Here is a 27,641-nt window from a genome sequence, read left to right as displayed (position 1 = left end):
CCTAAGTTAGAAGATAGTTTTTTATTCTAAATAGTGTCAAATTATTTTGGACAGTAGTTAAAAGTTAGAAAGAAAAAAAAGGCCCTTTGTTTTCGTGTTTACTAAATAGTTGCATTGATCCATGCATGGATATTAGAAACATATTCTGCAGGTCTGGAATCATGGAAGCCTTTAATTCTCAAGCCGAAGCACTTGTCAAATCTACAATTCTTTAACATTTAACATTAGAGATGGATACACACGCCCAATTCTCCTCAGTCCTCACAAAAAAACCAGCGATTCAGAAAACATTCCATTAGGTAAAGATACAATCCCACAAATTACACTAAATTTGATGTTAGTACAAAGGGCAGCTCCTAGCCTCCTAAAGTATCTCATGCCTTTCATTCTTCTTCTGGCTCTTCCTCTTCTTGGAGAAGATTTTCTCTATTGTCATGCGCCCAGAACCCACGCACATCAATTAGCATGCTGGCAACAGTTCCACCCTGTTTACAAGCTAGTAGATCAGCCAATGTAATTCTTAGCTCATCAGCTGGCTTCACCATATCCCAAATTTCATCCCTAACATCCTCAATACATAGTTCATAATTGCCTCCCTCAATCCATTTCTGGTGTACATCCCTGTTTCATATCCAGTACAAAAAATTTCAGTCAGTCAATTTATATGAAGAGGTTATCACTGAAAACTGCAACATGCTAACCCAAGGTTCCAAATGTATTGAATAAGATTCTCAAATTAGGACTCATGTCTCTGGTAACTTGAGGCTTGTAGAGCTTGCTTAGAAACAACAAGCACGAAAATCCAGATGTTTTTTTTGTAGGAAGATTGTATCAGGTAACATCTCAGCTTTAGGATGCTCCCCTTCTTTGCTTCCATATTTTGCTAAAACCGGGCATGGTTAATAAGATGATGGATAAGTATGTGTTCTTTTTGACAAACCTCCTCCTTAGTCAGAAGTTGAATTTCAGACAGTGTCTCACCTGAAAAGCGTGTGAATATCTGCTGTTGTGAGGTATCCCCGTCCATGAAGATCGAGGCACCGAAACAAATATGTTAAACCTTCTGGCGTGTCTTTATTTTCGAGGGCCAGAACAAAATCAAGAAAACTTTCAAAATCCATCTCCCGAGCATTACCCCCTCCACTTTTGCCACGACGAACGTGCTCATCAAATGCTATTGGAAGCAGAACAAACTCAAAGAATCAAAGGTGATCAAAACAAAATGCACTGACACATAAAACATGGCATGAAGTAATGCACTGGCACAGAGTTTGGACATCCATAGAAATGAAATTTGATATGCAAATCCATCCTTGAGAAGAAAACTGCTGCAGAATATTAAAGCCGGCCTCAGAGTATCATGTCCAGAAGAAGTAAATATGTCATTTTTTAAAATCCTTAAGACTGGTCAAGTTTGGGGTATAACTAGGTCATTTTATAACCTAAGGAAACCAAACAGATTCATTTTTAAATGAAATGCAGAACATAATAAACTAGTAGCTCCTAGTTTAATCATATGAAGAAAATGTCATAAAAGCGACGGAATATTGCTGCAGATAAAATAGAAAATACAAACAAATCAAGTAAGAAAAGAGGAGGTCACAGAACAGTAATAGATGATGGAAGGATTATCACTGGGAAGGAGGGAGGGAGGGGGAGAGAGAGAGCAGAATGCACCATCCATAAGAATAAGAATGAAGTTAAGAATGAGACGACATCAACTGATATTCAATTGGTTACTTCATTCTGTGATAACATTTCTGTGCTTAGCATAAGAAAAACAGCAAAGCAACCTCTTTCTCACTAGTCCAATTAAAAAGAAAATATTTTACTATGAGAACACTTGATCAAACAAATAATTATAGAAGGCTGGCTCAATTTTTTATTTTTTATATTGTAAATAGCATTAATTTTCAGCTTAGAAGACAGCATGCAAAGCCATGTTGCTAGTGAGCTTGAACTCCATTAGGATAAATGATTTGTCTACTAAGGTCACATTCCAATTCCTATGGAAAACAACCCAGGACAGGTTATGTAGGGATGGATTAGCACAGGAAATGGTTCATAGTTTCTATAATCCATTGAAAAAATAAATGAACAAGAGAAGCATCTGTGCAGTGCCATTAGTATAACTTTTATACAGCTCACTGTTTCCAAAGTTTTATTTTATCTTGAATAACCTAGTTATATTGACAGATAAAGAAACAGAAGCAATCAAAACCCGTGTCTCCATTGATAGCAAAACAAAAGAGCTCTCTAAGCAATTAAAGTGCTTTTCAACAGAGGGCAACTACTGAAAAATCAAATTAAAAAAATGCAACAGATAGACTGCAATGAATGCATGAGCAATGGCAAATAACTGAATCAACTCCAAAGAATGTGGCAACCATGGTTTGTGGCATGCATGGATAGTTACCTCTCTCAATGAAAATTTCAGTTAATGTTCCATCTGCATATTCTCGAAGCTCTTGCTTGCTCAATGTTCCATTCATATCTTTATCGAGTGCAAGAAACATATCTGCAGAAAGAGCAAGAGTGCAGTCAGCTACACCAATGACAATGACAGTTGTTATAGATTGCTAACCACAAGGAATATTGAGTCACTTTTCTATGTATTGTCTCATGTATATTGGAGAAGGTTTCTCAACCTCTGTTTTTTATCAGATGTAAATTTGGGAAGGATTTCTCATCCTTCACTGGTGCTTCTAATCCATTTTAATAAATATCTGTTTCTGATCAAAATAAATAAACAAATAAACCATAACTGAAATATATCTTCAGTGAGACTAAACCCATCAAACAAATGCATTAAACTTGCATATGACAAGCATTGTCTAATTTGAAGGAACCTAATATAGTCAATCCAACAACAGCAGGAATTGAGGAAAAAAGAGACTGGGAGACTAAATATATGAAACACAGAAATCCAAAGCACCCACCACATATTCGTTGGGCAGATGTCAAAGAGAACCAGTTTTCAGCTTGCTCGGTATCAGTGACTTCTTCCTCACTTTCCTAATATCAGAAAAGGAAAAAGGAATTAAAGGAAAACAAACAACAACAAATTCAAAATACATAAGGTCAGCTCCAAATCAAGACTCACACTTCTTGGATCAGATAAAACAAAATAGAAAACTAGCCTAGGTCAATAAGATTGGCATCTACTCTATACAAATAATTTTCAAGAAAGTTATTATTTTTTCAGTCATCAAACATGAAAGAAAACAAATTTTCAGTGGTTTCTTCTCCACTATATACCGTTTCCATTCATTTAATGGTAATTTTTCTTAAAAGATCAGCCACAAGTTGTTTTTTCTATTCCTTTGTCGTGTGAAGAGAAGTAAGCCCACAACAGTTCTTGCCTTGTTGCCACAGCCAAAAAGATAGTAATTTCATCATTTCTACTAAGCATTTTGCCCCACCGGGTAGGAGAGGGTTGGGGTTTGAAGGAACCAGATGAGATAAAGAGCACGAAATTGTTCTTGTAAAGAAATGTTGAAAACAACTTCTGCCAAATCTTCAAGAAAATTTTACCAGTTGAAGAAGATTACTAATATAACAAATTAAACATATTCTGCCAGTATTTTTTTAACAGGTTTCAAAGTAGACAAACACGGACTTGATATTCCCAGTTTAATTAGCCTCACAGAAACAGCTCTGAAGCTAAAAAAACACCTTAAATTGAAACAACAGAGTATTAAGCCCTTATGAGTTATTTTTTGTGTGTGTGGGTGTCTGTGTTAGGGTCACAGTGGTGACTGTAATTGCCAAAGCTGTTTTGGCTGCCTCCACAGTTTTCACTTGTTGATGCCCCATGATCTGCCTCAAACTGCTGAAGAAAAAAAAAATACAGCTCTGGTAATAATAACACCTTTCTCTTTCATGGCTAGATTAAGCATTCATAACAAAACAAATGAAATATTAGGGCCTGCATAGCAACAAAGGTGAATGCACCAGTCACTTAGCAACCAAGGTGAGTGTGCCAGTCATTCAGGACTTTTCTCTAAGAGGTAAAAAAACAAGAGAACTAAAAATTGGTATGCAATTTTCACACAGAATAGACATTCAGTCAGTCAATATGATCCCACAAAATAACAGGGACAAGAACACTATTAAAGTGATGAAACAATACATTAATGACAGCTGGAAACAGTCTAAAACATTAACATTTTCTAACTGAAGATTGTTGGTGATAAAGCAAGAAAATATTCACATAAAAAATACCTGGTGCAGTTCCATTAATTCCTGGAGACAGTTACTAAGCAACACCTTCTTTATGCAGGCTTTTCCTGTAAGCAAAACAAAGTGTTAATACTTTTGACACCTGAAGATGAAATAAAGAACATTTCACATGCCTAAGAATATCAAAGAGGAAAATCATCTTCAATAGGTCAGATAAGGCCAAATAATAGCCCCTCTGTGTATTTGGGGTGCAGCCACCTTCTTTTGTTAGGTGTTTTTTGGTAATTCCTTTCTTTACCTAACAAAAAAAGGCTCAATGATAGACAATCAATTTGATAGGAATCAAAGCAAGCAGTGCTTGAAGACAAAAACTGCAGTAAATTTCAGAAGGAAATTATTCACACCTAAACCCCCTTGATGTTGAAATGTAATATACCAACTCCACTCCACCTTCCAAAAGGAAAGCAGAAAATTTCATGAGTTCTCTTCCACCAACACTAAGCATCACCATATCCTCCATCCTCAACTCACACTTCTCTACTAAATACACAAGTGGAAATTTGCCATCATTTCCCTTCCAGTCTTTTAGAAGTTCAAATCAGTTCAGATTCCAATTCACTTTTGCTATCAAAAGGGAATTTACTTATAAAGTCCTTGAGGTTGGGCTCAAGGGATAAAAGGTTGGAAGAGTTTGTAGAAGGTTTGAGGTTCTAGTCCCAATGGGACAAAAATTTACCTATCAAAAAAAAAAAGACAGTTCTTATGGCAGGAGATCTAATGAAAACCTAAAGAGTGTCAGGGAAGTAGAATATAATGAGATTGAGGAAAATAAACAACTACAGGAAAAAACAGTGTACCGGTCAATATTGCAATAAATATAGATTTTCTTTTTAATATAACAATATGAATATAGGAATTAAAATACTATGGAAACCTACTCTACTACAACTTTTTTTTTTTGATAGGCAAACAAGAATATATAAAAAGTGCTATAACAAGGACACATCTTGAATATGTTAGCAAGTCATTGGAATAGGATACAACTAAAACTTAATCATGGCAAACCTCGTCTATGAGGATCACAAAAGAAGAAGAATTTGTGCGCAGCAATGCGGCAGTACATTTGAACAAAGGCTGCAGGCATATCCCGTAGTTGTGCCAGATTGGGAATAAGTCCTCGTATATAGGCCTCCATTTCCTGAAAATAAAAATAAATACAAATTTCATATATAAGAAAACAGTGCAGCATAAGTTGGCATGGAAACATTTTATATTAAGATCATATTACAGAAGAAGAACCAGTGTCCCATTTAGGAAGATTGAGAGCCTAAAAGTGTAAAAGTACATACATGGGGTTGAAGGAAGCCATCAGAATCCTCATCAAGCTCACTCATATCAATTCTGGCCTGTGTAAGTGAAACCTAGACAATAATAAGAAGGGAGTCAGTGATTTCAGAAAGATAACTATATTTGGCTCCAATGATGCTTGAATTTTTCATAAATAAGAAAAAGAAAATAAAGAATATTGTTATGGAAGATGTAAAAGATAAGCAACCAAAAAAAGCAGAAAGATTTTTCTTCTTCTCCTTATTTTTCTTTTTTTAAAAAGAAAAAAGAAAAAGAAAAAGGCAATAAGCCAAAGTTCTAAAAAGATTTGCAAAAATGCACAAATCCTAAGAGAAAATCTAAAATCAGAACTCCCAGAAAATCCTATTGACCACCAACCAGCAACCAGTAGGCAAAGCTAGCCTCCCAAATACATTAAAAAATGAAGACTTGTTTTATGAAAAATCATGCTATTTATTTCCTGTCAAACAACCAGAATGAAGTGCAATAATGTCCTCTGAAACTTTGACCCCTTCCATCACCAGGCACTGCATGTCTAAGGCATCAAGACTTTTTCAACAAATCAGTTCTACTAAAGCAGAATTCCACAGAACTGAACATTAGCTTTAAACATTTTTTTTTTGATAGACGAACATTAACTTTAAACATGATGCACCAATTTGGACCACCCATCCCCAAGAAACTCAATCAATCGACCTTAAGAACCCCTATGCACAGTAATCTCAACCCACCTCCCCACCCCCAAAAAAACACATGCGTGCACACACACACACACACACACAAATGCCAACCTTAACGACAAAAGATAGAAGGCTCTTTTATCCATGCCCAAGTGAAGACTTCAAAAACCTGAAGTATAGCCATGGGCACCTCACATCTCCTTTTTATGTAAGTAGACTTACTTGCAAGAAGAATATTTGGAAATCTAGATGGACAAGCTTATACAGAAAAACCCAGTTCATCCTGTTCACTAGAAAGTTGGACAGGACCTTGTAAGCATTATTCACAAAGCTTATTGGCCAACAATTTTAGGGCATTGACTTTATAGCATGACCACATTCAAACAACACATATATGAACACACACAAGAAAATCAAATAGTATTGGTAACATCAGTAGAATCTAAGATCTGCCAAAAAAAGGAAAAAAAATAACTTCAACTGAAAGACTAAGATAGTAATAACTTCTATATAAAATATAGTAATTCTTATATTAATAATATGAATTTACCTTGTGTCTTAAAAATTACTTTTAAATTTTTTTAAACTTGAGGTAATAAAAAAATTTTAATACCTCAATTTTTTTTAAACAATTTCTAAAAGTCATTATTTTTTTTAAAGTAAACCTTAAAGAGTTCTTGCATTATATAAACAAGATCATTTTCTGTTTTTGAAAACAGAAAACAAAAAGTGTATCCAAACAATACCTAAATAATTTAATATATATGTTTTACTTCTAGTACGAAAGCAAAAAGAAAATTCTCATCATAAATGGCTGTGATTTTCTTCAGCATAGAAGAGCAAGACTCACTGTGCGCATCACATAAAGGTAAAAGGGCAGAATGGCAATTCTTCCAGACTCATCTTTCTCAAACTTCATGAAATTGGAAGGACTGAAAAAGCGTCGACACTTAGGGCCTATTTGCTCCGTACAAACAGAGGCAATGTGGCAAAAATCTTCATAATTCATCTATAAAATGGCAATCAAGATATTATTAGCATCACAACAAGATCAAGAGAAGCTACAATGCTATAAATTATGGAATACAAAAAATAAAAATAAGGAAAAAAAAAGGGCAGAAAATTATATTACATAAAGTTAAGTGCCCATTGGTAGCAGAAATGAGAAATGATTTTGAAAACATATCCTGGAAATGGATCATTTTTGGGAAACATTAAAATAAAATTTGATCAAGTGCATGATATACATTGTGAGTCCAAATAATACAAGCTTAAACTTTTAGGAAAATTGGTTGTTTAACATGGTATCAAAGCCTTGTTTAATGGGAGGTCAATTGTTCAAACCTTACCATTGCATGTTTATTTACCCAATTTATTAAGCTCACATGTAAGCTCAAAAATGGAGGCTACATGTGAAGAAGGATGTTAGAGTGCATGATATACATTATGAGTCTAGATCCTACAAGCTCAAGTTTTTAGGAAAATTGTTTGTTCAACAAACATTTTTAGCAATTAAAAATGATCTAAAAATTAACATGGCCATTGTTTTCATTGTAATTCTGAAGAAACAATTTCCATTTCTACTATCAGTCATAGCCCTGACCTTCTGAAGGAATTTGATCAACCATGATTGAAAACTAGATTTTTTTTTTGGTTTTTGATAGGTAAAGAAAAATTGTATTAAAAGCGCCTACCAATGGGCGCACAAAAGATACACGGTATATACAAGGCGCCAAAGGCCTAAAGAGAGAGAGGAACACAAAAATAAGAAATCCATGCAGCTAGCAAGCAATCCAGAATTCTCGACTAAAATAAGTATTTATATCGACATGAAAATAATTTATAATCCACATTTTTACAGCCTCTAATGAATGTCATTAAACAGCAGAAATGTATTAAATCATAATACATGGTAGTTTCTTTCTGAAATACGAAAAATACTCTAAATTTGTGATTATATAAATTAACTTTAATTAGATGTTAGATAGTGAGTAATCAGTGGCATAAAAAATATTTATAAAAAGACGAACATCTCTACTCTATAAAAAAGGAAAAGAAAAAGGCCAATCTACCACATGAAACACCGTACAACAAAACCATGTTTGAATCAAGAAATTACCAGATAACTACATATATTGCCCAACAATATCTAAAATATTAATATGGAATAACCTTTAGAGAAAAATCAATTAGAGAATCACAATTGAGTTGAAATATTTGAATAAAAGCTGGATTTGTATGAAAAATGTTAATATTATTTGATGTTGCATAAAATAGATCGAGATAGAAGCTAAGACCTTTTCAGCATTTGTGGCATCATCAATCACACAATTTTCTCTTAAGCAAACCCACATTGCATCTAAATCATCAGCATTTAATAAAAGATCAGATTGTTTCTGCACAAGGAAGATATAACTTGAGTCAGATACTGTTAAAACCAAATTAAACTAACAATCAAATGGTCAAATGATCAACTACACTATGGCAACCATATTGATGCTTATATCAACCAGTGACCAAAAATTTTTAAGTTATATCATTTGTAGGTCAAAGAGACACAAACTAGGGTAGGAGTTTCAGATGCCAAAAGTGCATTTACGAAATGCTTAAATGATTAAAACTAATATAAATCAGCAAACCTGGCAGTAGATGCAAACCATACCCTTAAAAAACGATATTTTGCCAGCCTCTGGACCCGGTGACTGATGGACCCTTCTTCAGGTTTCTAGACCATGGGAAAACAAGAAAACAGATAGAGGTCTTAAGTTAGAGTATGAATAAGGAGCAAAAAGGACAAATTATCAGAACAGAAAAATAGTTAAATTTCTACTGTTCTGGAGGAAAATTATCTTACATTGCAAACCAATGCCAGAACATGATTAAAAGAAAATCAAAATAAAATATGCATAAAGAAAAAAGATAAACTGTCATAAAAGGAAATAGTTGAAATTCCAAAAGTAGTCAGGGAATTCTCTCATTAGCTTTTTGTATGTAGACTATATTTATAATTCAAAATCTAGGATTCACTGATAGGGATTCAATCCATGGCTAAGAAACTCTCATATTTAGTCATGCCCTATATCAATAGTAATGCATAATCTTTTAATTGAAGTTTCAAGCAAGCAATTGTAACCCTCACCTTTTTATAGAAACTTGGGATTGAGCCAGCTTCAGCACTCTTTTGTTGCTTCTCTTTAAAAATATCAAGCAAGATTCTTTTCGTCTCAAGTTCTAAAAAGAACAGTAATGTAGGCAAATGAAATGTAAGTAAGAACCAACAATTAACAACAAATTAACATAAAAACCTTCTAAGTCATCAATCAAGAAGAGGGGACAGATCTACAGGGTGCTTTTTTAATTGAGATGCAGGACTCTTCTTTTCCAGAATAACAAAACTCAATTGTGGTTCACTGGTCATCATGAAAACGGGGTTTTATCACAAGTCATATACGAGTCTTACAGTTTATAAGTAAGAGGTGAGGAGTCACGGTTATAGAACTATACTGTTACCTAACAGGAGAGATTCATGCAGCCAAAGTCCTTGATTCACATAGTAACAGAACAACATGTAACCTAATCTCCACTCAAACCCTTTTCAAAAAAAACAAAAAAAAACCTATACTTCATCCGCTAAACCATGGTTATTTCCTTGGGATCCACAATAGCATAAATGAGTACTTAGTCAAATGGTTCTGTAAAGCAATAAACCTTCACAAGGGATTACTGGAGGGAATTGTCAAAAAATACACAACATCAGATCCACATTACCATTTGACCAACAATGGCTACCAAGTCATCACCATCCACAACCGAAAATCTTCAACAGCCTTGACCACCTCAAAATGCCATTGGAGGAAACAAAATAAAATAAAATAAAATAAAAGGAAACAAAATAAAAACCACCAGCATTTTGTTTTTCTGCATATAAAGCATGGGAAAAGAAAAACTCAAAGCCGTCACACAAAAACCCTAAGATTCAAATTCTACTTCCTGCATTTCCAATCAACCAAACGAAAGAAATTCTCCAATACACATAAAAAATATTTTACTTGCAATATTTTACTTACAATTAAGACTTCTAAAATTCCAAAATTACATTTCAAATTCAGTCCAGCCATTCACAACGATCACAGCAATGAGGTCCAATATTGCATACCATTAGTTTCAAACACGAACAATCGAACAATTTTCAAATGAGTAACGAGTAATTAGACATTAATTACGTAATTACAGATAAATGAAAGAAGATACAGACCCATCAGTGCTTCGGATCCGAGTCCGGTACCGGATCCGATGAACCGGCGAAGGTTCCGGACCCACAGCATCGACGACGCCGGCGGGATCTTCCGCGGCGGGGCTTCGTGGCCTTCGCCATCGCTGGACCCACTGTACATGGCGAGTCACTATTCTTCGAAACCGAATCACCTCGGACGAGTCTCGTGTTTAGCCTTCAGATACGACACCGTTTTGGAAAAAAAAAAACCCTAGAACCAGAGACATTAATGATTAAAAAACCCTAGCCATGCGCCCTCATCCATGGGCGTGTACGGACACTCCGGATTCGAACAGGGGCTTTTCTGCTAGCATTGAAGGGTAAAGTTTGAGTAAATTGTAAACATACACCCTGATATTTGTCAAAATAACAGGAGGTCCCCACATTTCTTTGGAAAATATCCTTTTTGCCCAGTGATTTTTGAATCCAAAGACCCACAATATTATAAAATAAAATAAAAAAAACAAAAATAAAAAACAGTTTGATTAAAATTCGTAATTAACGAATTTCGGCTGAAATTAATCATTTAATATCATTTATTAATGGGTAGTTTTTGAATTGAAGCCTTCAATGCAAGCACATCCCATTTTGACCTATTTAATTCATCATATTATATTGACTATGGTTTGCTTTGAATTTAATCATCCCATGATTATGATACAATCAAACCATATATGGTACAATTATTCTCATAATTATTTATTTTAATTTTTAAAATTTATTCATTATCAAAACATAGCTAGATTCTAAACTTTAAATGAATTAAATAAATTATAACCCTATAAATAAATCGTGGTATTTAAGTTAATCTTATGACTTTTTGACGTGACAATTCGACTATCGTCCGTCAATACATTTATATAAATTCCTTGTTAAACAAAACTTGAATGATATTTAAATCTATTCCTTAAAAATATAATTTTGAATCCGATTTCTTGTTTTTAAAATTTAGTGGGAGTGTTTTGAAGTTCTTTCAAATATCAAGTATTTTCTTTCACACATCATGGTCACGTTACACTCTATTATAACATAATAATAATATATATGGATTTACTATTTTTTTATAGTATTTATAAGTTGAACTATTTAAATAGGGTGAACAAATAATCCTCAAATTTTTATGTCATAATGAAATATCTTAAATTAATACTTTTTAGGCCTATCTCAAATTGATCAATAGGATTCAATTATGATGTTTTGATTAACCTTGTGAAAGTTTATGCATATGATAATCCAAAAAATATACAATCACAATATATATGGAAATCAATGGTAAAATTTATTTTAATCTTTGTGTATGTAAAAATCGTGGATCTATAGATTGTATCAAATATCTACTGAGGGGGTGTTTGGTACACGGGAATAGGGTACCACGGGAATAGGGAGTGGGAATAGACATTTCATTCATTTTCTCCCTTATTTCTATGTTTGGATAAATGTTAAGAAGGCGGAAATGAAATAAAAAATTATTCCGGCATAAATCAAATCCAACTTATGAGTCGGATTTGCATTCATTAAAAGTAGGTGGTATTATGATTCATTAAACCTATTTGATAATATAAAATAACCTAAATTACTATTTTACCCTCTTATCTTGTTCTTCAAACCCGATGTTTATCTTCTTTGTAAATGTAGAGATCCATTCATCATCCACTTCTTATCTTCTTTGCAAAGCTAGAAACCCACTCATCATCCAATTCTCTGCAACAAGTGATTATTCTAAATTGAATCAATTAAACCTTCCACGATATTTTTAAAAAAAAAAAATCAATTTCTAATTTATAGGGTTTTGGATGTTCATTTTGATTGTTGGATCTAGGATTCGTCATTGTTTGCTGTAACTAGGTTCTGAAAACTCCCTTCTACATCTTCGATCAGGTTTACCTTATTTTCTCTTTCTTCTTCTACTTCTTTATATGTGTTTCTTTTTCTCTATAAATCAATTATTTTTTTTTTATTAATTTATGTTTGGAATCAACCAACAAACGAAAAAGGAAAATAGAGTGGTTGGTGAGTTGGAGAAACTTCCTAATCTTAATAGATTGGACATATTGAAGTTAAGTCAAATTATTATGAGTGACCCAATGCAAGTCAAACTTTTGTTCAATTTAGACGAAGATCTCAAGGTTGACTTCTTCAAACCCCTTAAATCTCCATGTTGCATCCTTGTTGATTTATTGTCTTTGGGTTGGATTGATATAAATTTTAGGTTGGATTTTGTTTCATCAATTTCCTATGAACTTTTTTATTGATTTGATGGATTAATTTTGGAGGACATACTAGTTGTAGATTTTAGTAGATATGATACTTATATTGAGAACTAGAATGAAGTTTGTGTTTTTTTATTTCCTTTTTTGCAAATAAGAAATAAGTATTTGGTAGCTTTGACAATTTATATGTTCTTATATTTTTTTTTCTCTTTTTTTTTTTCTTAGTAAAATATAATTCTATAGCTTTTTTTTTTGCATGACAAATTATTTAAAATTTTGATAAAAAAAAAAACGAATATTTAAAATTTTTTAAGGTTATGGATTTTATAGGATATGATACTTGTTGAAAATTAGAATAAATTTCAATTATTTTATTTCCTCTTTTGAAAATAAGAAAAACATTTGCTAGCTTTGAGAATTTAAATATTATAATAAATAATTTTTTTTAAAAAAATATAATTTTATAACTACTTAAGCATGACAAATTATTCAAATTTTTAATAAAAATAATAATTGAATATTTGTGCATTAGGATTATACGATTTTTATGGTTAATTTTTTTTTTATTGAGTATATATATATATTTTAGTCTTATTATTTAATAACAAAAAACCTCTCAAATTTTATTTTTTTAAAATAAAAGTAAAAATAAAAAAATATTTTAAATTATATGTAAGGATATTATTGTAAATTTATTTCTTTTTCATTTCCATTCATATTATTATCAAACATTGGAATGGAAACAAATAATCATTCCAATCTTGCATTTCTAAGTTCATCTAAACGCTAGAAATGAAATCATCAAATTCATTCCATTCCACTAAGAAATAGGAAAGGAAACAAAATATTATTTTCATTCCCTATTCCGACGTACTAAACACCTCCTGAATGTAAAAGTTTTCATCACGAATCGATAATTAGATATCAAAATGTTTTTAAATTTAATGTATGTAAATCATTTTTTTACCTACCCAATAAATAAGGATGACAACGAGACGGGTTTGTGATGAATTGTCCACATCCCAACTCCATCCTATTTATTCAAAATAATTTTGATCGATATTCTATACAATCACAATATATTTTAACCTTTCTATATATAATAAAAATCATGAATCTATGACATCAAATATCTACTAAATATGAAAGTTTTTATCATGAGTAGTAATTAGATAACAAAATATTTTCAAATTTAATGAATGTAAATCACCTTTTTTTACCTACTCAATAAATAGGGATGACAACGAGACAGGTTTGCGATGTATTATCCACATCCAAACTCCATGGTATTTATTTAAAATAATTTTCATCTATGCTCTATTAAAAAAAATTAAAAGCCGTGAATTAATGTCAAGTCAGCTAAATCCTGACTTCTGAGAGGGCAAAGCTCCCCCAAGGCCCACAACTGCACTGGCACATAACCCAACACAAATGCTGGCCGGACAGACCATTTTGGGCCTTTGATTCTGATGGCAGGTGAGGTGATGGCCTATGTTTCAGCATGAGCCCCACATTTTACACTAGCATATGGTCAAATTTCACCCCTGACAAACTTTTCATTTCTTTTTCTTGTACTATATCTTTCAGACACAGTGGAGAAAAATTCCATTTTTGTTTTGCTAATGAATGAGCTCTGTCTAATCCAACACCCCATTTATATTATCCAAACCCCATCAACTTTATGAACAATTTTTTTTTTTTTTTTTTTGAGATTTTCTTTCAGAAAAAGGAAAAATCACAATGGATAAAAATTGTAAACGCTGAACTGCAGGGATGGAAAATGGATACAGCCCATTGTGGTCAAATAAACTACCCTGGTCGGCCTTCCCCCAACTACCATAATACCCCAGGATAAGGAAATGCTCTCATTCTTTTCTTTAACTAAATAGAGAGAATATTTATGGAGCTTTTTCCACATATTATTAATTCTTGTTTTATACTTGTAAATAAAAATATTATACTTTCTTATGGAACATCAAATTTTTAATAAAAGCCTTTAATTGATATTCAAAAAACAAAATATTTATACTTTATGTTTGACTCTCAAAAAGTTTGAGGAAAAATATAAAAAATAAAAAATAAAAAATAGATTTAAAATAAATAAATTATTTTTATATATTATTTCAAACTCATTTTACTTTCATAACTCTTAGATATAAAGATTATATAATTTAAAAATATATAATTTTTTATTAATATTAATTATATTTTACATTTTTTTGTATTTTTCATAATATAACAAAATATGAGAAAATCATTTTCTTTAACCAATTTTTTTTTAATTGCTTTCGGGGAACCAAACAAAGCCTTAATTTCCCTTTTATTCCTTTTTTTTCTTCTTTTTCTAACCACATCTCATTCTTTTATGAGATCCAAACAAGGCTAAGGTTACTTTCATGGTCTGCACAAAATGACACAGCAAGTACTTCAATAGGGCAAACAGTAAAAATGAGAGATTCAAAGCATGTACCACTATAAACCAGAGAATGAAATATCATAAATTTTGATGTTAATTACAGGCAGGCAACCAGAGTTGGTAAAAAAAATCATGCTACTTCTGAAGTTTCAAGGTCTGGAAAACCATTTCTTTGACAAGTAATAATCACAGAACAACAAATGAAAGATTGAATGAGGCCAGAACCATCATTTTTTTGCAGACTTATCATAGTAAGAAAAGCCAGATCAACTTTCTTTGATTCCTTTTGTATCACCATCATGTGTAGCAAGTGTGGATGGCATCTGATCTGCTGCCCCGCAGCCATTTCCAAGAGCCAGTAGGAAGATGACAGAAAAGGATACTAATAGTTTGCATTGCCTCGAACTGTTCATCATGTATGGTCAACCTAGCCTAATAAGGCCAAATGCAAACTGCCTTATCGCAATTAAATTTTGATCCAACATGTGCAATCAAGTTTAGTGTCATACCCGGTAGTTGACTTGAGGAATATCAAGATTGTGTCGGTAGAGGGCTTTGCACAACATCATCAAGAGGTAGGAGGAAGAAGGTGGGGAATTGTTTCAGTGTGGGGTTGGGGCAGGGGTTTAATGCAGTGAGGCCAAACCACGAATGTGGTGGTGTTTATGCTTTTGTAGCTGTGGCAGAGGAAGGTTGTAGCTCAAGACAGCCAAAGAAAAAAAATAAAGAGCAATAAAAGGAAGGGGTGAAGCTTAAAGATATACCACTTGCTGAGACAGTCAAAGAGAGCAGATCCTAACAACATGCTGTTGGAAGTCCACATTTCCCAACAAAACCTCTATCTCTCTCTGTGAAATGGGCCTCTTGTATCCAGCATTCAGAACTGCACAAGATGACAAGCTTCTTTCCACCAATCCCCTTGTGCTTTACAGCACAAGACAGTACAGAACAAACTCAGGAAAACATGCAAGGTAAATAAATATGAGATAGAGAGAGGGAGGGAGATACTTACAGCTCAAGAGCATTACCCATCTCTTCACTATCAGAGCCCAACCAGTTGCATACCTACAAAAAGAAAGCAAGAAGAGAGGAAAATACAAATGCCCATTTTGCCAAAACAGACGAACTTATCTTTCTTGCAAGAAAACTAAGAACATATAAACCAGGGAAACTGGGCACCTGCTGGACGGGCTGGGGCAATGTCTCATTGGTTCAGCTGTCATGACCCCATATGAGGAAGAGTCCCATCTCAATATACAAGAATGGGAACTCACTCTCTTCTTTCCAGATCAGATGACAAAAAAGAGGCAAAAAGGAAGATAGGTGAATTGAGGGAAGAGACTTGGAATTGATAGCCGGATAACTACCTTTTCTTTTGATCCCCTTCAATAATGATGTCTTCCAGTACTAGTCCAATTATGGTCACTTTCACTCCTGTCCACACCCACATAGTAAAATCCGCTCATTTACAGTTGGTAACAACAGCTCACATGGGCATTGATTTTTTGGTAGGGAGATTCCACGGAGTGGTCTATATGCATCTACAAAGACATCTTCATGAAATTGTGCATATGTAATGCTCTCTTTTACCTGATAGAAATACTTGCTGTAGTCAAATGCCCATCCAGGCTCTTGCTACTACCATTCTGCCTGAGGTACCTGAAATTTGAAGTACAAGAGACTGATTATGAGACTTATGTGGAACCAATGCTGGGACATAATCAACATGGCTTCTGTCAGCAGTAAGTGATAGAGTAGTGACTTCTACTTGAATTTTTCTACTTGTTTTGGGAATCACCCTCTGTCTCCCCCCACCCCACTCCCCTCCCACACACAAAGCAGAGTAAGTTTGGAAGAAGGACAACTTGCTCTTTAGCAATGGAGATTCATTGTCATGTCCAATAAGATGCTGGGCATTGAACAGCTAAGTGGGGCACCTTGACAAGCCAATGAGTTGTCTGTTGATCTCTGGTTTAAATTTCAGTAGCATTGGTCCTTACCACATTATCTGTCTCCCAAGTGGATACTCAGGATCATCCAGTTTTCATTTTTGAGCTCTTGTCGGCACAGCACACATTCGAAGTGGTACGAACTGTTGAAATGTCATTACACACTAGAGGATTTTCAATCAAGGAGACCACCTGATCTCGGACTTCCTTTACTGGTATTGAAATCCTGAGCTCTTTTTTCTCCAAAATCTGGTCTTGAGTTGTTGAGGTCATCATTATTGGCATTTTATGAATAAGATGGATCATTCAATTAAGATTCTTTAAATTCTTATATTTCAGGCTATATGGTTCTTCTGCATCACAGGTTCAATGTTCAGGTTTGTTGAAGGAGACACAGAGCTTTTACCTGATGTTGAAGCCGTATGGAGCTATAGTTGGAGGTGCTGCGGGGGTGCTTGCACTAGTGGCAGTAGTTGTTGGATTTGTATGGTTTTGCAAGTTACAGTGTAAAAACTTCTCAAACAAGAACTCAGAGACAGGTTCCTCAGATCCATCTGCACCAGGTAAGGTTATTCACTGGGTTAAAATATGGAGGATGTGTTATATTTCTGCATACCTGGATAACATTTACTAGTTTTCTCCCCAACATAAAAAGTGGAATGGAATAGGAGAGGTGGACCCAGCTCAGCTGCAGCCCCGCCTCTATCCGGACCACAGGGAGCAAGACAGTTCACAATGGAAGAATTGGAGCAAGCTACCAAGCAATTCAATGAAAGCAATCTAATCGGATATGGAAGCTTTGGTTTGGTTTATAAAGGTTTCCTTTCTGATGGGACTATTGTGGCCATCAAAAGGCGTCCAGGCCCTCCTAGACGGGAATTTGTTGCTGAGGTATAGTTAAATTCCAACATACAACTCATTAATCTAGTTGTATATTATGTGCATTGTGATATACATGTAAGTGCTCTCTCTCACACAATGTTCATAATAGGAAATGCCAAATCAACTAAGAGCCTAAATTATTTCTTCTCTTAGACATGGAGGGCTCCCTTAATGCACAAAACCCAGTTACTAGTCAATACCTTTTGCTATAACAAAAAGAAAAGACTAACTGTTTTTCCACCCCTGAGAAGATACAATTGGGGGGCATCTTTTAGCTTAGTTTTATCTCATAGAGCTCTTCAATATTTCATTTCATGTTAATTAGCAGCAAACTGATCATATAAGTAACTCTTGAGAGCTCTAGATTCAATTATGTAGATAACTAACAGTTTTATGTTACCAAGCAGGCAACTAATTTGTCAGAGATTCAACACCGTAATCTAGTTACTCTTCTGGGTTACTGCCAGGAAAGTGGATCACAAATGTTAGTTTTTGAATATCTACCCAATGGCAGCATGTGCAATCATTTGTATGGTAATGACTTGTGAAACTGGTTCTGAATTATTATGCAGCAAGACATGTCACTGTAGTTCACTGTTTGACAGATACTGGGCTAGATGCAACAACAAAACTAGAGTTCAAGCGAAGGCTGTCCATAGCTCTAGGGGCAGCCAAAGGTAGATGTGAAATAATATGATTGCGGTGTGCTGAACTAATTAAAAACTAAGGAAAGATAAATTGAAGAAAGTGCGTTTCTTATTGCAGGTTTACGTCATTTGCATACTCTAAAGCCTCCCTTAGTACACAGGAATTTCAAGACGGCTAATGTCTTGGTTGATGAGAACTTTATTGCCAAGGTTGCAGATACAGGGATTTCACGATTACTTGAAAAAATAGAAGATGCAGGTCCATCTCAAACACCCAGTGTCAATGTTTTCCAACATCCAGAGTAAATTAATTCCTTCTGAATGCATTTTATTCACTTAATCTAGAAAATATAGCTTTCACCGATGCTTAATTATCATTCATGTCAATACGTAGGATAGAAGAATCAAGAACTTTCTCTGAGATAAGTGATGTATACAGCTTTGGAGTTTTCCTCTTGGAGCTTATAACTGGACGGGAGGCCTTATATGATGAGTCCTTTGGATCTGATGAAAGCTTATTTCAATGGGTATGTAAGAATTATTTCTAGTGTTTTCTCTTCAAATCAATTCCACATTACTTTGGTGCCACTATGTCAGGATTTTCTATAAAAAGATATTTTGTCAGTGTTTGATGCAAGAAATTCAGATATTAGATGCTGAGCCTCTGTGTTGTGTGGGTCACTTCAGATGTTCTTTTTAATGTTTCTTCTAAGATTTTATTAAGTTGCTTGATTTTAGACATTGAATGAATTTGCCTGCCATGGCAAGCTTGAGGCAGGTTGTTTTCATAACCCTTCTAGGAACAAATCACAAAGAACTTCACAGGCCACAGCTCAGTTAAAATTGCATTCTTCTTTTGTTACACTTTTATTCAAGTACATTAAACCGGTAGCCTTAGGCTTTCATTGTTTTCTAACTTTGTGAAGGTGGAAACTCGTCTGAGTATAAATGATTTTGTGGACCATCGGCTAGTTGGAAGCTTTACCATGGAGGGAATGAAGGACTTGATCAAGCTTATGTTGCAATGCATGAGTCTTTCAGGAAAATGGCAACTGAAGATTGAAAAAGTTGTGCTTGAGCTTGAAAGGATTCATGAAAAAGAGATGGCTCTGACCACAGGCATGGGCGAGGGCACTACTAAATTTACTTTGGGGAGCCAACTGTTTACTTCAAAATGAAGGGAATCATTAAAAAACCATTTGTTCATGTTGGTTATGTTTTAAGTCAAGCTTAAGCTTATTTATGCCAAGCAACAGCAGCTGGCTCTGGTTTGATCAGTTTGCATGAGTAAAAGAAGGCAAAGGCAGCACAAACTACTTTATATGTGGGGATATAAACTATGGACTCATTTGATTGATGATGTGAAATACCAACCTTCTATTGGGTAGGCTAGCTGGGGAGCTTTAGCACTTTGGCCCTGATTTGGGTCCCTTCCTGATAATGTACAATGACATGACTATTAGTAGTCCCACCAAGCCACCACATGGCCCAGAAATCCCAAAAAAATTCACACAGGGGCAATTTTTATGTCGGTTGAATGCAGAGAGAAAGTATGAAAGAAAAGACACAGTGACAGAAAAGATTGTCATTTAGTTGCAGGTTTTCTGATTCTAGTCTCTATTATTCTACTCCACCATCGAATATCATGGCATGGAACATTGCAATAATGCTATAATCTGTGCGTACGTGCAACAAAAGAATCATTAAGTTTAACCTCTATTGCTTCCTTGCAACTTGCAGATATGGCTATATAGACATCCTTAGCATATGTTTATATGGCCAAGCATCAAATTTTAAGAACTTGAAATGAAAGTAGAATGTAAATAATATTGAAATATCAAACCAATCTTATGTACATCTCACACTCAAAAGAAGGATACCGAAAGGAGAGAACTTGAAGATGGGATATGCGGCTTCGGTCTTTCATGTTAAAGACTGGAATATAGAAGCCCCTGCATAATAACATTACATGTGATTTGTATTTCAATCTTGATACTGGACCGCAATCAGCTCAACATGAAATAGTCTTTGTTGAAAACAACTTCAAATTATCAGTCTTATAATCTCAGTCACGAGACTAAAGAGCAGTTCTGTTCATGAACAGACAACTCAATCTTAAAGATCCAATAGAGCACCTTTAGTACTGAAAAGACTTGGTGAAATGTAATTAAAATATTCTTTCTTTACTAAATCGCAGTAATAAAAAATTTAAAAAAAAAAAAGTGCATGGAGACAACTGACTGGTCCTGGGAGAAGAATGCATGGTTCTTACAATTTGATAGGAAAATGGCGTGCAAACATCTTGATGGAGCTTAGAGAAAGGCTTATAAGCACTACAGAAAATCCTTTAGATTCAAAACATCAGAACACGGTGTTCCAAGAGGTACCCTTCTCCAGGTTTGCATTCATTTATTGATTTTTAACTGCTTTGTCAATTATGGCCTCTGCCTAGAGTACTTTGTTTGGCAGAATACTGTGTGCTGTGATCCCCAGTCTTCCTGGTTTCAGCACATTTAACCCGGTTTCAGGAATTTTAAAGCAGTTTGATCGACTCTTTATGGTTCAGCGAACTCCTAGTCTGACTCCTGAAGCCAGTGAAAAACTCAACAGCTGGCAGAAATGTCCACAAACTCATAGCACACCAATGCTTTGAAAGAGTACATCATGCTGGATCATGCTGGAAATATTAAAAGGGGGGCATTATGAACATACTGAGCAAAGATCACTTAATCAAGTGACTTACAGATAGGTTCTTTCAGTCCTCTCACCAATCCCATTAGCGACATGCCTCTTTATTTGATTGAATATGGCACGATGAAGAGCACTTAATGGAATGGTGCATGGGTCCTTTTCCATCTCTCCCTAATCCCACTAGAGACAACATATTCTCACCTACATCACTTAACCAAATGACTTTTGTATATGTCCCTTTCCCTCTCCTCACTAATCCCATTAGAAATGCTAATTTTTATTTGATTGAATCCTCAGGTATGGCCGAGACAAAATAGTTCTATTGTTTTCTGACAGAGAAATTCCTACAAATAGAAATACCCTTTTTCCTTTTAATGCACTAGAGCAATAGAATGGCCTTAAGGCCCTTAACTACTGCTGCAGGCCAATCCATATAGACCAACCAGAAAGAACAGCTAGTTCCTTCTGTTTTACACTCAAACCGCAACCACCTAAGCAGATAAAGGCAATCCTTGGAGACTATGAATGGCCTCACCCGACTCATAATCCAAAAAGTTCCATCATAAGTGCAAGTCAATTAAGCCATTTCAATAGAAAGAAACTGAAAAAGTGAAGGATGGTCTTTAACCTCAAAATTCCTAATCACCAACAGTCACTTCAATGATTATTTACTACTTCATTTGAACTTTAAACTCCCAATTCATGGATCATTATTACTCCTTTTTTCTGTGTCAAATCCTTTAGTAAAGTCTATCTTTTACTATCAAGTCAATAAAGATGATGCCTATTCCAAGATAAGCATTTACATGACCAAACATAGTACATGTGCTTCCTAGCTGTAATATCCCCCAAGATTCCCTGTCCCCTCTTGTTGTCCAACTGAGATCCAAATTGAATTGGGCAGTGGGTACCCATAAAGATTTCAGTCCCTACCCATATCCCTCTTTTTTGGTCATTTTCAAGGGAGTACTGTAACTCCCAAGGGTTTAGACACACAGACAAGATTACACAGCAAAAGCTAATTAACTGTGCTTTCTACAATTATGCTTTCATACTTCACTGATTCATCACAGAGAACAAATTCATTGAGGTTTGACCAACACCCATAAGATATGATTTGAGATTTTGAAAGATTCATGGATCAGGTTGAAGCACTTGAACTATTGAATAATGAAATCAAGTACAGATCTCAGTGAAAGAATCATACATGGGCTCACACTTTAAGATTTTGGCAGTAGAATATGGTACCTGAAGACGAGTGAAGTGAGATGGGATTTGCAGCATCTGGTCAACATGTTCGACTGGCTCTCAGGAAAAAATTCCACCGCATAAAATCACTAGGGTACTTTATTTAGCGGGAGGTACGACAAGTAAATAAAATTACTACAAGCATGAGAATTCAAGATGGACTTCCCAAAAAGTTTTTGGGTATGAGCTGTAAGTACGGTAGTCTATCAAGAAAGGGCCTTCCATTGGCAGAGGAGTTCTGGACTGGAAAAGAGATAAATTTATCTCACCTAATGCTGTGGAAAATTCATATGTTCTTGTACATTCTCTCTACTCTTTTCTTTCAAGTTCTCATAGAAACTTCAATATACAATCCCAATCTTTGACTCGTAATAATGACTTCTTTATGGCACATTCACATGCAGACACAATTTAGTTGTCGGCACTTTCACATGAAGACTATGAAGAACGAACCTATACAAGATTTAGTTGTCCAAAATATATGATGACAAAAGAGAAAAAAAATGATGTCGATAACTTTTTTTTTTTTTTTTTCAAAATAAAGAAAAGACGTTTTAAAGGGTTGAGTGTTGTTGGAGTCTCAAATATCTTGTCAACCCCATAAAGTCTCGTAACATGCCATCCAACATGAAACAAGTAAAAGTCGATAATTACATTTGACCTTTTACAATAAGAAAAAGTATAAAGCCAAATGTTAACTCTTTCTTTTGTGGATCGAAGTTTTAAATCTTTATGTTTTATGTATAAAATATTGCTACAAGTTATTTAGCTGCATTTTTAATATTCACATTAGTTGTGAAAAAAAGAAGAATCGAGAAAAATCAAAGTTCTTGAATATATAGAGATTGAACTGTTGAAATTTTTTTATATGGACTAACATTAATTAAATAATTTGTATTTGTAAAAACGGGTTAATGAATAGTTTATTATATAATGAGTCCAATTAACTAATGATCACATTTTGAATTGAGTTTTGCATCATTTGAATAGAAGATCAGTTAAATAGCAAGTGTAGGCTATGAGTCTCATTAAAGCCTATTATGAGATGGCTCAATGAGAACCCAATATTGAATTATGCTAAGTCTCCTCTCTAATCTAAATAAATGATTTTCCTGTTTTTCCCATAAAGCCACCATAACTGTTATCAAGATCATAGAGAAGAAGACTTGGTTACAACAATTAATTACCTGTTTTTTTTTTTATGATGACTCGGGTATGTTTTTTATAGTGATTTTTTATTATTAGTATCCTTCGATCATATATGACTTATTTATGCGATTATGTAAATATTCTACATGAAGCTCTTCTACATCCATTAAGAACATCATCCTGGACTGTTAAACCTACAAGCCATTATTCTCCATCTTTGTATTATTTGTTATTAACTGATGATGGTAAATGGAAGCAATTTTTTTTCCTTGTGGCGGGTCACCATGATAGAGTTGGGGCTTATAAGAGTATTTAGCATCTCACGGATTGCCAAAGAAGTGGGAATCGATCCTCTGTTGATATATTGGTATAGACTAGTCTCCCAGTAAATTTTACCAAGGAGAGCACTCAGTATCCATACAAAAATTTAAAGCCTTGCAAACAAAGTTTGGTAAATGATCGTTGAACTTGCCTTATGCAACCAAGTCAAATGCTTTTGTAGAGTTTAGTCTACTTCCCAGTTGAGTCTCTCACGACTCACAGCTCCTTGAGCAGGTTAAATGGACAAATTTCAAAGCAAGTAACATAGTTTTGTACTACTGTTTTCATGAGAATATTGAAAAAAAAAAAGTGAAAATTTCAATTATAAAAGCATTTACCCTTTTGTGACAAATTATTTTATCATTAAAGTATTTATTTTTTATGACGACAACGCTTAGTTATAAAATAGTAATAAATAAATAAAAGTGATATTAGAGATTTATATATATTCGATATTGAATAAATATCATCACAACAAAATTTGTTGTTTTGTACTTATAAAAGATAAAACTTATAAAAAAATTAAAAATTGATTTCTCATTTTTGACATAAACAATTTTGTTTATAATTTATATTTTTTAAAGTCTTTTTTAGAAAATATAATAATAATAATGTTTGTATGAAAATAAGAAATAATAATTTTATAAAGTTTGATTTAAAAATTTTAATTTTTTTCTCAATCTTTTACTATTTCATTGATATGATCACAGAAAATAATCATAATTCGAGAAAAATGTAAAGATATCTATAATGTTAAATTCAATTAAAAGTATAGTATAATTTTTCTAACATCAATTAATTTATAGATGAGATGACAAAAAAGAGTGGTCATAGAGTGAAAGGTTAGGAGTTTGAATCATAAAAATTGCAAGTCGATACTATAATTATTAAAGTGCTAACATGTCTTCCCTATAGACTTATGATAAGTATAAGAGTGTTTGTTGGTCTTCTTGGGATACTAAGATTTCAAATAAAAGGTTCTTATTAGCTCCAATTTCTAACATTGCATCTATTTTTAATTCTATGGTTTGTAATTTAATCCTTGTGTTCTTCTTCGTCACTATCTATTTGATGTTCATTTATTAGGTTAATTTTTACTTGAATTTTTCTACTTTGTTTACTTGGTGGTTTTTAAGTTCACAAGTATTATATGACCTTCTTGACCACACAAATAATATTTACATTGTCTTTTTCTTTCTTTGTTTCTTTTTCTTTTTATCTAAAACTTTCCAAGTTTTTTATATCTTGTTTGAAAATATCGTTTTTTGTAAAAAGTTTTTTCTTCTTAAGAATCTTTTGTAATTGTTGGGTTTTTTAAAGTTATATTCTCTACATCTTATGTCTAGATTTTCTCATATAAGCAATTTTTTACAAAGTTGTTGATTTATATTTTATTTTTTATTTAACTTCTTTTTCCTATACTTATGCATTCTCTTTCTAACCAATTTTTTACAAACTCCATTCTAGTAATCATGTAAGGAGAGTTCTTATATTTAGAGGTTGAAAATTCATTTCATAATATAATTCCCATGGGTCCTTATATTTTTAATATATATTTATTTAAATATGTTAGGAATTTGAGGCTAATCCAACCTATGGTAATCACCCTAGAGGGGGGTGAATAGGGTGATGGTCTCTTTTCGCAAATTTAAACAAGTAAATGCAAGAGACAATTATATGTAAGTATATAATAATCAATATATAGACAATTGCATATAAATTAAAGAGTAGGGAAGAGAGAATGCAAACACAAGAGTTTATAGTGGTTCGGCGCAACCTGACCTACATCCACTCTCCTCTAGCTTCAATCCCGAGCTTGAGGTTCCACTAATCCAAGGCTTCCAAACCAAGTCTTCAAGCAATACAATTGAATTATGGTTCCAATTCACCCTCTTAGACTTTTGGCTCCAAGCACCCTTTACACTTCTCAAGAGATATCTCACTCTTGAACAACCCCTCAAGTGATACCCCACACTTGAGAAACTTCATCTTAAAGATTTACAAATGAATGATCTCTCAAAAATCCTAGCACAAGAATTTTAAGCTCAAATGATACAATAAAAACTAGGATTGAATGGTGCACTAAAGATATGCAAGTTTTGAAATAATGGTGCACTCAAAAATACTATTCTAAGGCTCAGATATAATAAAGAAAGATTTGGGAAGGTTAAGCTCTTGAAACAATGAAGATTGTAGCCTTTTTATAGAATAAAAAAGTCAAACTAGCCGTTGGGGGTTCGATCGGTCGAGTTAGGGGTCGATCGGTTAACTAGCCGTTAGCATTTAATGCTTAGCAAGTGACCGTTGGGCCTCAACCAGACCTCAACCAAACCTTGACCGGACCTCAATCGGTTGAGGTTCAACCTTGATCGGGAAGAGAAGGCCACTGGGAGAGAGAGAAACTTTTTGGCCTCTCTCAACCGGTTGAACCAATTGAGCCATTTTTTGGCTCAACACCCAACCTTTTTCAACTTAAAACCTTTTAACACAAGTTTGAAAATCATTTAACACAAGGTTTTAGTTGAAAACATGAAATGATCCAATTCTTAAGATATTTAAAACAATATTACTCTTGAATGATTTTGATGTATAAATAAAGAATGAAATGCATGAAAGTCCTAGTGCATCAACAATCTTACAAAGAGATCTTATGAAGTTTTGATCTTGAAAAACTCTTCTCTTTGAGGTGATCTTCTTCTTCATGATTTCTCATTGGCTTGATTTGTCTTTGTGATTGCCACTTTGAAAATCGTCTTGCCTAATCACACTTGAAATATGATCATTAGTTCTAAACCTTATTTTGTTATAATCAAAATCAAGATTAACCAAACCTTGGTTTCACAAAATATTTAGGTGTTCTATCTACTCTGACAAGGATTGCATATTTCCTATGTTTTTGTTCAATCTTTTTTATATAAGACAAGTTACACAATTTCAATTGTTCTAATTTATGGATATTTATTACAAGTTCATTTACATATTTTTGAGTTGTTCCTAAAAAGTATAATTTTATTAAATTTATAAATACTATTATGCTAATATTATTTATAACTTTTGGAAAATAATTACCGTCTTCTTGTTCCATGTTCCTAAATAATTACAATATGATTCCTCTAAAGAGTACTTTTATAAAATTCATATGTTTCTTTTTTATTTTCAAAAGATAATATGACACCAACCAAATTTAAAGGTTGTTCCAGTTTTCTATGGTTTTATTAAGGTTTTATGCATTATCTATATGTAAAATCATTCCATATTCATATATTAGTTGCAGAGAGTTAGAAAGTTCTGTTTTTATTTTCCATTGGGGTCTTTTTTATTTTCTATACCCTACTATCGTGGTTTTTACATTTACAAATTCTTTTATATTTTCATCTTTTGCCATATTTACTAACTTGTTTGGAACTATTTTTGGGTTTTCTTCAATTTAAAAACAATTTTTTGTTTTTAAAAATAGAAAATCGTTTTTAAAAATTCCTAATACTATTTAGCTGTTGTTCTCTAATACTGTTTTTAAAAACAAAATGAAATAGAGAACAATTTTTAGTAAACAATTAGAAGTTGTTTTCATCTATTTTTAAAAACAAAAGAAAAACATAATTTTTTTTTAACAGAGCCATAAAAAATAAATACAATTGAACATGAT

The 27,641-nt window shown here is 33.5% G+C and overlaps 2 protein-coding genes, 1 long non-coding RNA gene and 1 other non-coding gene across 7 annotated transcripts; 1 reads left to right on the top strand and 3 right to left on the bottom strand.

The window, feature by feature from the left end:
- Nucleotides 1-150: 150 nt before the first annotated feature.
- Nucleotides 151-10,837, bottom strand: LOC100247694 (probable serine/threonine-protein phosphatase 2A regulatory subunit B'' subunit TON2). The gene is made up of 12 exons (XM_002275157.5): nt 10,465-10,837; nt 9,349-9,440; nt 8,872-8,934; nt 8,507-8,605; nt 7,060-7,218; nt 5,532-5,603; nt 5,248-5,380; nt 4,225-4,289; nt 2,940-3,015; nt 2,417-2,518; nt 982-1,174; nt 151-621 (listed from the first exon to the last, which is right to left on the bottom strand). The coding sequence occupies exons 1-12, from the start codon at nt 10,601-10,603 to the stop codon at nt 384-386; spliced, it is 1,431 nt and encodes a 476-aa protein (XP_002275193.1). The 5' UTR covers nt 10,604-10,837; the 3' UTR covers nt 151-383.
- On the bottom strand, nt 744-863 carry LOC132253872 (small nucleolar RNA snoR104). Its single transcript, XR_009465786.1, has one exon. It is a non-coding gene; the product is annotated as a small nucleolar RNA snoR104 (small nucleolar RNA).
- Nucleotides 10,838-15,159: 4,322 nt separating the features above from the next.
- LOC104879237 (uncharacterized) lies at nt 15,160-20,050 on the bottom strand. Its single transcript, XR_009465640.1, has 3 exons — nt 19,961-20,050; nt 16,699-17,611; nt 15,160-16,542 (listed from the first exon to the last, which is right to left on the bottom strand). It is a non-coding gene; the product is annotated as an uncharacterized LOC104879237 (long non-coding RNA).
- Nucleotides 17,467-20,199, top strand: LOC100264795 (probable serine/threonine-protein kinase PBL15). Of its 4 annotated transcripts, none has more exons than XM_010651465.3 (7): nt 17,467-17,620; nt 17,713-17,948; nt 18,347-18,473; nt 18,545-18,616; nt 18,705-18,888; nt 18,981-19,113; nt 19,513-20,199. In XM_010651465.3, exons 1-7 carry the CDS (start codon nt 17,467-17,469, stop codon nt 19,762-19,764), a joined length of 1,158 nt encoding a protein of 385 aa, XP_010649767.1. In that variant the 3' UTR covers nt 19,765-20,199. The 4 variants fall into 4 exon arrangements, with proteins under 4 accessions (XP_010649767.1, XP_010649769.1, XP_010649766.1 ...); XM_010651467.3 differs by having other exon boundaries at nt 18,530-18,616; nt 19,026-19,113; XM_010651464.3 differs by having other exon boundaries at nt 18,530-18,616.
- The last annotated feature ends 7,442 nt before the right edge of the window (nt 20,200-27,641 follow it).

This window comes from Vitis vinifera, chromosome 5 (assembly GCF_030704535.1).
Source record: "Vitis vinifera cultivar Pinot Noir 40024 chromosome 5, ASM3070453v1".
Taxonomy (NCBI): domain Eukaryota; kingdom Viridiplantae; phylum Streptophyta; class Magnoliopsida; order Vitales; family Vitaceae; genus Vitis; species Vitis vinifera.
The sequence above is the reverse complement of the archived record's forward strand: the minus strand, read 5'-3'. Positions and strand labels throughout refer to the sequence as shown.

Bases quoted from the DNA above. Each gene is read 5' to 3' on its own strand.
- LOC100247694 (XM_002275157.5), bottom strand. From the start codon at position 10,603: ATGTACAGTGGGTCCAGCGATGGCGAAGGCCACGAAGCCCCGCCGCGG. The intron at 8,935-9,348 runs GTGAGGGTTACA...CCCATGGTCTAG, and splicing joins TCCCAAGTTTCTATAAAAAG to AAACCTGAAGAAGGGTCCAT. The intron at 4,290-5,247 runs GTTTGCCATGAT...TTTTGCTTACAG, and splicing joins TTGTGATCCTCATAGACGAG to GAAAAGCCTGCATAAAGAAG.
- LOC100264795 (XM_010651464.3), top strand. From the start codon at position 17,467: ATGTTGAAGCCGTATGGAGCTATAGTTGGAGGTGCTGCGGGGGTGCTT. The intron at 18,889-18,980 runs GTAAATTAATTC...GTCAATACGTAG, and splicing joins AATGTTTTCCAACATCCAGA to GATAGAAGAATCAAGAACTT. The intron at 19,114-19,512 runs GTATGTAAGAAT...AACTTTGTGAAG, and splicing joins ATGAAAGCTTATTTCAATGG to GTGGAAACTCGTCTGAGTAT.